Source organism: Channa argus, chromosome 1 (genome assembly GCF_033026475.1).
Source record: "Channa argus isolate prfri chromosome 1, Channa argus male v1.0, whole genome shotgun sequence".
NCBI classification, from domain to species: Eukaryota; Metazoa; Chordata; class Actinopteri; order Anabantiformes; family Channidae; genus Channa; species Channa argus.
In genome coordinates this window covers 14,470,909-14,481,897 of record NC_090197.1, presented here as the reverse complement: position 1 = coordinate 14,481,897, position 10,989 = coordinate 14,470,909, and the positions used below count along the sequence as shown (strand labels likewise).

The following is a 10,989-nucleotide window of genomic DNA, read 5'->3' as shown; positions in this document are numbered from 1 at the left end:
TAACAAAATATAAGGACTTGTAATCAGAAAGTTATTGTGATTCCCTTTAGCACAATATTCATTTTAAAAATGCAGCACTGCATCTGACAGGTTTTATCTATAGTTTTTTGTTTTTTATAGAACTGCTGTTTATTCACTGCAGGTCATGAATTTATGTATAAAAACCAAGTATAATATAGTAAGCATATTATAATAATACTAAGTTTCAAATCACTCTGACGGGCACGGAGCTGAAAAGATATTCCTTTCATTTCCATCTGGTGTCGCTCCTGAAATCTCTGCTTTGGCTGACCTGTGCCTGCCGACTGTCATCCAGTGCAGTGATCTGGATGTCGTCCAGGAGCTAGTGCATATAATCCCCCAGCATGCACCGAGAACAAGCGCATCCAGAACCAATGTGTTGTCGTTGCCATGAAGACAGTGAAGCAACAGGGGATCTGAATTGAATATTTCAGAATGGGAGGATGCAAAATTTCTGGTTATGAGAGGTGTATTTCTCTCACACTGCAGGTTTTATCTGGCTGTATTTTTGAGCAACAGAGGGATTTGAGTTGAAGCTGACAAGCTAAAAGTACTGTGCACTTTGAATTCTGTTCGCTACATATCATTTTTCTAGAGACACTTTTAGAGAAAAACTACACTTGTTTTTTTACTACTAAATTGTAAAAATGGAGCTATCGCAATGACAAGTTATCCAGACTGAAGAGATGGTAAGTTATATTACTTGATTTTGCATTCCTGTCCTTACAAATGACTGTAATTATGTGTCTTTCATATAACCATCCTTTGCGTTTGAGCTCTTCAAGCTGTAAAACTGCATTAAATGACTGCGATTTCACCTTTGTACACTATTTTCACTGTCTCGCATGGGCTCCCAGAAGAGTTCACAGTGAGTCAGACTCCATCATTCACTGCTCCAGGGAGCTGCTATCATTACCACCAGCCAAACTCTGAGCCCAAGTGATCCATACAAATATTGGTGTCAAGATAAAATTGCCATCCGAAAAACAGGAATTTAGACACAGTAACAGCTTCTCTCTGGTTTGTTTGCACAAATCTTTAATATTAGACCCAGTTTTTTTGTGTGTCCGGGTTCAATGTGAGGAGACTTTAGTGGAAAATCATTAAAAAACTCTTACAAACACGGGCACTTAATGTAGAAAAGTTTGATTAAAATTAATCAGTTAGTTTTAAGAATAATCATATCATACATTTTTTTCTTTTCATTCTTATGAGTACTTTTATAGTGTACATTTACAATCACAATTCCCCTTCCAGAAGAATCTCACGATTGCATCAGAAATCTGTCCGAGCGTTGTCTTCCTCTCACATGCACTGCAGTGCTGCATCCTTCCACACATCAGGGAAAGCTGAGGGTGGCATCACACTTCAAGGTGTTATATATTTTTTTGCTCTCTTGGCAGATAAAAAGGCACATTTCAGCAAGTCACACATTTTTGTTTTTTGTTTTTTTTTGATTACCTGATCTGCTAGTCATTATTACAGACTTACAGTTTGTTATGCGACTTGACATTCATGTTTCCACATTAGCCATGTTTCCACATTGTTTACATGTTCATTAGACATCATCCCACACGTGAACTTGAACAGATGAATGAATTATTTTGGCAATCACACGCCACAGTACACAGTGGACATCATGACATTTTTCCAAACTAATGCACAAATTAATTTATGCTTTTGCTGCTCCCTAGTGGTGGATTTACTGACTTTTAAAACGAGATTGTCTGACGACAGAGCAAATGGTCGTAGTGGTAATAGTCCCCAACACACTACTGGACCCTTTGATTTCTAACTCTTGCTGATACTGCTGCTTTAGTATCGACCAAATGATAACAGAACCCTATTTTACTCTTATTCATGTGAGTTCTTCTGGATCTTCATCCTACCTGCACTCTCTTCTTCACTTCCCTACCCCAGTCCTCCTTTGCACAGTTGACCCATCTACCTTTGTCTCTGGTTACTGCACCATTTCACCACCTTCTCCTTCATTTTTTCACTTGTACTCTGTTTTGCTCCTACTTCAGATCACGTCATCTGCATTTAGCATTACTTTGTGCAAAAAATATATATACATGAACATATTCCACAAAATAATTTAAGATCCACTTTAAATATGTATGCAAAATAGAAACATGAACATTTTTGTTTATTCATAACATGAAAGATATGAAACCAAGAGAAAGCCAAAAAGACAGGTGGGTTCTTCGTTGCTTTTTAAAGATGTTCACTGATCTGGCTCATCTGAGACTTCGCTGTTCCAGGATGGATGACACTGTTACCTCTGTAGCTTATCATCCTGTATTACTGCAGCACTGTAAACAACATAAATATAAACTGAAATCATTGACATTCATAGTCTGATAAGGATGAGCGTCAGCATCACCATCTGACAACTTGCTTTGCTTCCTGTCTTATTTTTTCATTAGTGTTTGTAAGTCTACAAGGAAGGGACCCTCCATCAGTAGCTGTCTGGTTATGAAAAGGCACTTCCTGTTTTGTAAGTGGTAAGAAAAAAATGTAAAAAACAATAAAGTTCTTTACAGTTCAGTTATAGTAGTAAACCAGATCTTAACTGTGGATGCCATCTTTACCCCTTTTTTCCTAGGGTGATGATTTTCTAGTTAATGTTTCGCTGTCTCTCGCTCTCTCTCTTTCCATACATGCAGGCAGGCGCGCAGATGTTTGAGGGGACTGCCATCCACCACTGGCTGTGCTGGGGAGCTCTCTACCTCTTAGCAGCAGGGCTGGCACTACCATCTGAAACACGCCGGCCGTGTCCACAGTCCTGTCACTGTAATACTGTACTGCTAGAGGTGAACTGCTCTGATGGCCAACTTAGCAAAGTGCCCGGTGATCTCCCACAAGACGCTAAACGAATGAACTTAACACACAATAACATTAAGACTCTGGCTCATCAGCAGTTCCAGACTTTAACACAACTTTTAGACCTAGATTTGAGTGACAACCTTCTGACAGCAATTGAAATGGACGCTTTTCTTGGTTTGCAAAATCTGCTAATTCTGCGTCTTGCCCGCAATCACCTAAAGATTATTCCTGCCGGAGTATTTACTGGCTTGACACACTTGCAGTTACTAGACATAAGCGCTAATGAGATCCTTGTATTCTTAGATTTTAATTTTTATGAATTGCCCGCCCTGCAGTCCATTAAAGCAGAAGATAATGATTTAGTCTTCATCTCCCATCAAGCGTTCAGTGGACTATCCAGTGTAAAGGAACTTCACCTTGATGGCTGCAACCTCACTGCTGTGCCAACAGAAGCACTCACACAGCTGAGTGTGTTGAGAAAACTTCATTTTCGCCGACTGACCCTCACCGCACTGCCAAACTACTCCTTCCACCATCTAGTGCACCTTAAGGAACTTGTCATTTCTTATTGCCCCAGGCTGGAGACACTGTCAGAAAACAGCCTCTTTGGCCTAAATCTTACATCCCTCACGATTAGACGCTGCAACCTCACTGCTGTCCCATACATCCCTTTGCATCATCTTGTATACCTTATTCACCTTGACCTTTCTTTTAATCCAATAACTTACATACAGGGAAACATGCTTCGGGACTTGTTCCGGCTTGAAGAGCTTCATTTAATTGGGGGATCATTGCTAGGCATCGAAATTAGAGCATTCACAGGTTTAACACATTTTAAATTGCTGAATGTATCTCGAAACCTTCTCAACACACTGGAGGTAGATGTGTTTCATTCAGTGGACACCCTGAAAACTCTGGGACTTGATAACAATCCACTGGCATGTGACTGTCGATTGCTGTGGGTGATACGAAGACGCCAATACCTGGACTTTGGTGGAGAATCGCCTACTTGCACTACCTCAGTTCAGCTGCAGGGCTGGAATTTTCTAGACTTTTCTCAGTCTGAACTAGCAGGCCTGCTCACCTGTCGCCCCCCTCAAATTCTGAACCACAAACCTCAAGTAGTGAAAGTAGATCAGGGACACACGGTGGTGTTTTATTGCAATGCCGAAGGTGACCCTCTGCCATCTGTCAGCTGGCTAAACCCACAGCAAAGACCTTTGTCTCCAACTGGTAGAATACGGGCTCTCTCTAATGGCTCACTGGAGGTTCGCTATGCTCAGCCTGAAGACAGTGGTACTTATCTCTGTGTGGCATCTAATGCGGCAGGAAATGACAGCATGCTTGTAAGCCTTCATGTCCGAGTCTTTCCATCATCTACCACAAATCTCTTTCATCTAGAAGGTTGGTTTGCTTTTCCATCTGCCTCTCCAGGTGTGAAAGGGAATCAGAAACTCCCTTTTGATGTCAAGACATTACTGATAGCAGCAACCATTGGGTTGATGTCATTTTTCAGCTCTGTGAGTGTGTGTTTCATTTTTATGTTTCTCTGGAGTAAGACCAAAGGGCAAATAAAGCACACAGCCACAATCGCATATGTACCACGAAGTACTATGTCGAGAAGCAATGTAGGCAAAGGAAATTATATGGAAACAAGCAGATTTACCATGAAATTAATATGAGTCAGTAAGTAAAGTCTGTTTTCAACTTAATAACTTAATAATAAATAAACTACTTGCTGAAATGTAGAACTACCTGACTTAAAGTATCCAATTTACAGAATGCATAATTACAATTAGTATTTAATTTTATCACCATGTTACCTCGTATACAGCAGAGGATGACAATGACTAAATTCATATAAAGTGAACATTTTACCAGCCACCTATGTTGTAAAAAAGACAAATGTGCTGGTGTCAGAGCATCTGGGCAAAAAGAAGATATTGCTAGAAAAGCTGGAAAGAAAACAACTAACATGAGCAGAATATGACTGGCATAGTGCATGCAAAATGCTAATTATTGTTAACTATTTACTGCAAATATTGCTGTTGATATTTATATGTAGAGACAAATTAAACGTCAGAGAATGTACAAAGAAACTGTTTTTATTCCAGCCTTGTAGACTAATTATGTTTGTTTTGTTTATTAACCTTGAGAAAAAAAACAGTTTACACAACTCAAGGTTCATATACTTTAAGCTTGCATCTATAAGCCTATTAGTACTTATAGCATGTCATTTGTATTCTACCATATTAGATTTTATATTTTCTGCTAATATTCTGACATTGTGAAATTTACTCATCAGATGTGTGTAATGTAATTATTTTTCTCTAATAGAGCACCTGTCAATTTTAAAAACTGGCATAGGATAAAATAAATGTGCTTTCAAAAATGTCACTTTGTAGTTTTTGGTGTTCATATTTGGTGGTGAAAAGTTCACATGAGACATACTAGATACAGTAAGAAGTTATATATATTTAAAGGGAATTTTATTTGTACAGATTTCTAAGATAGTAGAAAGTAATATAACACAGAAAAGACCTTTTACTTTTTAGTACTATGTGACTTTCAGTGTTATTTGGGCTTGTAGCCTATGGATTTTTTTTATTTATTTATTTAATAACTGTTATTATAACAGTAAATTAATAAACAAGCTGGGAAATAAATAACTTGTGAGTGAGACAAAAAGAGAAAGAACAAGCCTTTAAAAATATAATAATAATAAAAATCCAAAATATATTGTTGGTTGTCTATTGAACTAGTGATCATTTTAAATTGAGATATTGTTGCCTTGACGATACATTAGTTCTCATACATTAGAGTGCTAGGCAACAACTACACTGGTTTCCATGAGAACTATATAAAACACCGTGGCAGCCAAACGATTCAGATGTTAAGACATTGATGTGAATGAAATAAGGGTTTAAAAGATTAAAGTCAAAGTCAATGTATATATACATAACATATACAATATTATACATACATATCATATAGTATAGGCTGAAGTACACAAATGTTATGCTTCATTAATTTAAATTAGTATCTGTGAATATTAAGCTTTATTTTCAACGAGCCTTGTACCGGAAGTACATTAACTACCCCGGATATGTGTTAAACAAAGTCAGTAGCTAAGACCAGTTAGCTGCAAGTTAGCAACATTGTTAGCACCTTAAAGAGAGTTTTTTATAGCTTAAGTAAATATGACTACGAACATAAAACGCTAATTATGTAAGCGCGGCGAAAGTAGTAGTCAATAATTGTCTTTAACAGTACGGACATCACTATCTACTAGCTAACGTTAGCTAGTTAGATATCCAAACGTTATTGTTTTAGCATTATTTAGAATTTAAAACCATGAGTCTCGCAGTAGGCCGGGAACCCAGAAAGACTGCAGGTAATCGCATGTCAAACTTACTGGATGCTGAAGAAGAGGACGAGTTTTACAAGACCACTTACGGTGGTTTCAACGATGTGAGTAACTCGAATAATAAACACAGGCGAAGCTAACAAGTTAGCATTAGCAGCCTGATGAACCTTACGTTCACAGAAAGTGATCGCTTGCTTGCTCAAAATACATCATATGAGGCGGAAACATCATTTAGTTCCTACGTGGTTTTAATTTATTCATAAAATGACAGATCAAACGTTATAAATAACAAAATCTTAGTATAGACAGATCAGCTATAGACTGCTTACCGTCTATGAATGGGATTAATTGAACAATATTAGACTCCTCTCGGTATAATACACTAAGAGGTATAACACACTATAGTTCTGCTTCTGTTTCAACCAATGAGCGGAATCAATGTCCTAAAAGATTTTCAATAGTTAACATTACAGCTTTATCAAATAATATGTATTGCGATGTTTTTCTGGCCTTTTATGGTATAGGATGTGAAAATCTGAATGCGTGTGCTTCTCTGCAGTCAATACCACATCTAATAGTTACGTGTAAGAACTGCATATTCACAGTGGAAAAATGTCTCTTTATATGACTTGTTTTAATGAGTGGAACAATACCTATTCACTCTGAGTTCAGATATGTGTGTTAGAGCTTTTTTGACATAGTTCGGGCATTTACCAAAAGATGCAACATGGATGGGATGCACAAAAACACAAAATACTGTTCTCTGGCCTTCTAAGCTACCATGCCAAAGTAAGTCATATGAAACCGTGACTTCAAAGTATTGCTGGCTCTGTCCAGCTTTACAGCTAACATATCTGTGAAACGTGGATAAAAGGGCTAGTCATTTTTGCATCAGACCCAAAAGAGAGGAGAGGCTACAGTATTTTATCAACTTAATTATTGCTTACATGTAAATATGCTGATAATGGTATAAGCATAATGGTACCTTACTCAGCATACCTGTCCATTACATAAAGTACTGCTCCATGTACTTAATGGTTAAATTTCTCTTGTATTTATTTCCAATTCTTGATAAATACTTATTTATATACTCGTATAAAAAAAACCTTGGAGGGAATTGATATTGCCAAACTGATTCCAGGGTGGATTCTCATAATGGTTGCATACCAGAAAGTCTATTCATCACACTGTATTCCCTACATTGCTAAATATGCTGTTTTGTTTCCTTCTAGGAATCAGGAGATGATGAGTATCATGGAGAACATTCAGACACCGAGGATGAAGTTGACAGCGACTTTGACATAGATGAGGGAGATGAGCCAGACAGTGACCAGGAGGAGGATGCACCTCGAAGGAAAAGTCGAGTTGTCACTAAAGCTTATAAGGTAGGAAAAGTGGTTACAGATGCTCAGACAATAAATCAAGTATTTGCTTCAAGAAATTAATTAGATTTGTCTACATTTGTACCTGGGTTTTTTAAATTACATTTCCACATTAAATTGCTGTTTTTTGTGCTTTTTGTCTTTGAATATTGAAACATTTTTTTCTTTAATTACAATTTTCTGTCTACACTCCACTAGCTGGTAGCTAGATGCCAGATTGATGGGCAAAAATGACCATACATATCTATTTCAAATTTAATTTACAAAACAATAGAGTGCATAAAAAATGAAGGGTGGCTGAGTCACCTTATGCACTTAATTCAACAGGTGCACACATGAACATCTTAAAAGGGCTTTTTACTGTGGTTGCTCTGCATCCAGTGGCACTTGTGATAGTGCAGCTCCACTGGAGCCACTGGAGGTCAAATGCTGTTCTCTTGGAAACTCTTTGGAATTAGAATCACACCTTGGTCACAAATATTTCTAACTTGGTATTTATAGTATTTTCATTTAAATTTGTAGGTTAATTGTACATGCATGAAAGTGATGGCTTTTGTCTTTGTTTAATCCAAGGAACCTATTAAAGTAGCAAAACCCAAACCTAAAAGACCCTCTGAGGAACAGAAGAAGATTGAGAAAACTAAAGTGGAGCTCAAAAGGAGGATTCCACAAGAATTTCAAGATTTTGCCGAGAGTAAGACTGTTACCTTCCACAAGCAAATTTCGATTACATCACATTGGCAACAGAAAATAGCTTACAAAATAATCTGGATAATCTGTTTGTATTTCTCATGTGAAAGTTTTTGATTGCAATTCTCCAGCTTTATGTGGGTTGTTTTTTGAGATGTAAGCCTTAATTGTTGTTTAGCTCGGAAGTCTGTGCGACAGTCCACCAGTGAACATACACGAAAGACAAATTTGCGCTTACAAGAGCGTCAGGACGCCCCTCGGAGAAGAAGAGGTGCTCATCGTGATCGGCCCCTTACCCAGGAACAACTGTTGGCTGAGGCCAAGATTACAGCTGAGATCAACATTCGATCATTAGGTAAGAACATGTTGGTTTTATATACAAAAATTAAATATATAAAGTAAATAAAGTATCTATCTATATGAAAGAGGAATGTTTAATGGTAAAACTTCACTATATGGGATGTTGACTAATGTAATCATGTCTCACTTCATCAGTGACTTCATTTGTTTTTCCCATTGCATCTTAAAACAAACAGTTTTTCAAATTGCAAATATACCGCAATACAAAATAAATTGATAATAGAAATAGTAAGTGTACTGTTTAGCAGTTTAATAAGCCCAAGGATATTTAAACTTGTATTTTTTTCAGCTTTATTTTATTTGACACAGTTAAGACCTGTGTATCAAAAACAGGTATAGATAAGAATGTAGTTTAATTTGTGCTTAAATAGATCACCAGCTTTATTCCGACTATTTGTTCACTAACATAGCCCATTTATTTGGCAAAAGAGATGCACGGAATTATCATAAATATAATACATCTAATAACTTTAACTTGAGGTTAATGGAAATAAATGAGTAATGATTATACATTTTTATTGCTTTAAGTTGTCTAATGATTGTTTATAAATGAAAAAGTTGTTTGCTGAATAAACTTTAAATATTCAATTTTCTGTGTCTAGAGAACTATGAACGTCTGGAAGCAGACAAGAAGAAACAAGTCCATAAGAAGCGCCGATTTGAGGGACCAACCATTCGTTATCATTCAGTTCTGATGCCCCTTGTTTCTCCCTCAGTCCTAAAAGAAGAAAATGTGGATGTTGAAGGGTATGTATTATCCCATGCCAGACTCAGTTATTTATAAAAACAATTTGACAGATGGTTACAGAGTGCAGTTAAATGAAGAGGTGATGCAACACAGTGGTAAACATACCCCTTTCTCATCTTTTTGAAATGTGTTGCTTGCATGAAATTAAGAATGAGCAGTTTGTTTAGTTGTCTTTGTACTATTAGCAATCAGATAAAAAAGATTTAATCACTTAATTATGCATTTATTACATTTACACAGTGCCATGTGCTTTTGGAAACAGTTGTAGAAGATTATTATAAAAAATTATGTTTTATTATTTTCCCATTTCTAAAGGTTGGATCAGGAGGTTCCTCAGACCGCACCACAAAACCCCACCACACCTCAACAACAGCCTGTTGGAGGCTTGTGCTCACGTACCTACATAACATTCAGTGATGACGAGGCTTTTGAGTCAGTGTTTCCACATGGTGCCCAGTCAAGTCCTCAGCTACCAGTCCAGGAGGTTTGTCCTGTCACGCACAAGGCTGCATTGTACCGAGACCCCGTCACTGATATACCTTATGCTAATGCACGAGCCTTCCGCATCATCCGAGAAGCTTACCGTAAATATGTGGCCGCTCATGGATTTCCTTCAGGAAGCATGACGGGACTTGACTCTGGAGCAACAAAGGGTGCCCGACAAAAAATGGTTGTGAAGCAGAATGCAACTGCAACATAGGTTAGTTTAATGAACATTATTTTCAGTTCAGTGACATGGGGAAACCACCTGTTGCTCTGTTGTTGAGATAAAATCCTCTCTGTCTGCGTAGTGTCCCAGGAAATTGCTGTAAAAGTTACATTTTGGGATTAAGCAGCTACTGCAATAAGTACATTGCAGTTTTCTTGGTTAATGTCTTCAGTGCTGATGTTGGCTGGACATAAATCAATTTCAAGAAGTACAGAAAGTCAGTAAGATACTAATATTACAACAACTAAATGGGTTGTTGCATTTTCTGAAACTGCCCAGAGAATCTCATTTGTGATGCTTCTGTATACGGAAATGAATTTTGTACATCAGTAGCCTGATAATTTCATTTCAAAAAACAACAACTTTACTTTGAAATTCAAAAGAGAGTTTTCATGTGCACACTGGCAGCTTTTTTTGATGATGTCTTGTTTTTATAACAACAAAAGAATAAATATTTGAAACTTGGATTTATTCATATTTACTATTTCTTTGAACTCTGATATTTCATTTCATAAACATCGAACACTGTAACAACTCACAGTATGTGTGTGTTTGTGTGTATGACGATCTTGCCCCAGGAGCTTTGTTTAGTGCCTTATCTCACAAATCAATGTGAATGTTTTAATTCATCAGTGCATGCTTTTGCTCTTTTTTGTCTTTGTTTTTTTTTTTATTGACAGAAGAAGCATTTAAATATGAAATTTTGGTTTGTTATGGACAGCAGTCCTTTGTTTCTGAAACTTTTGCTTCCATTAATGTTTACTTTCTTCTATTAGAAAATAGACATTATCAGAGATTTAGATTTAGTCACATAGCTTGCAGTGCAGGTCAAACAGCAAAAGTAAATGTGTCTATAGCCTATATGTCTATTAATAGAAAAAAT

General features: G+C 37.0%; 2 protein-coding genes across 4 annotated transcripts; both read left to right on the top strand.

Moving 5' to 3' along the window:
* Positions 1-373: 373 nt before the first annotated feature.
* LOC137124747 (leucine-rich repeat and immunoglobulin-like domain-containing nogo receptor-interacting protein 1) lies at positions 374-5,253 on the top strand. 3 transcript variants are annotated; one of them, XM_067499829.1, is made up of 3 exons: positions 374-710; positions 2,451-2,521; positions 2,691-5,252. In XM_067499829.1, exon 3 carries the CDS (start codon positions 2,703-2,705, stop codon positions 4,530-4,532), a length of 1,830 nt encoding a protein of 609 aa, XP_067355930.1. In that variant the 5' UTR covers positions 374-710; positions 2,451-2,521; positions 2,691-2,702; the 3' UTR covers positions 4,533-5,252. The 3 variants fall into 3 exon arrangements, with proteins under 3 accessions (XP_067355930.1, XP_067355931.1, XP_067355929.1); XM_067499830.1 differs by having other exon boundaries at positions 2,451-2,528; XM_067499828.1 differs by lacking the exon at positions 2,451-2,521 and having other exon boundaries at positions 2,691-5,253.
* Positions 5,254-5,946: 693 nt separating this feature from the next.
* Positions 5,947-10,573, top strand: vps72a (vacuolar protein sorting 72 homolog a). The gene is made up of 6 exons (XM_067499831.1): positions 5,947-6,321; positions 7,450-7,602; positions 8,173-8,293; positions 8,468-8,644; positions 9,252-9,396; positions 9,713-10,573. The coding sequence occupies exons 1-6, from the start codon at positions 6,205-6,207 to the stop codon at positions 10,095-10,097; spliced, it is 1,098 nt and encodes a 365-aa protein (XP_067355932.1). The 5' UTR covers positions 5,947-6,204; the 3' UTR covers positions 10,098-10,573.
* Positions 10,574-10,989: the final 416 nt, after the last annotated feature.

Coding starts and splice junctions, on each gene's coding strand:
- vps72a (XM_067499831.1), top strand. CDS start 6,205: ATGAGTCTCGCAGTAGGCCGGGAACCCAGAAAGACTGCAGGTAATCGC. Junction 6,322..7,449: donor CTTACGGTGGTTTCAACGAT/GTGAGTAACTCG, acceptor GTTTCCTTCTAG/GAATCAGGAGATGATGAGTA. Junction 9,397..9,712: donor GAAAATGTGGATGTTGAAGG/GTATGTATTATC, acceptor CCATTTCTAAAG/GTTGGATCAGGAGGTTCCTC.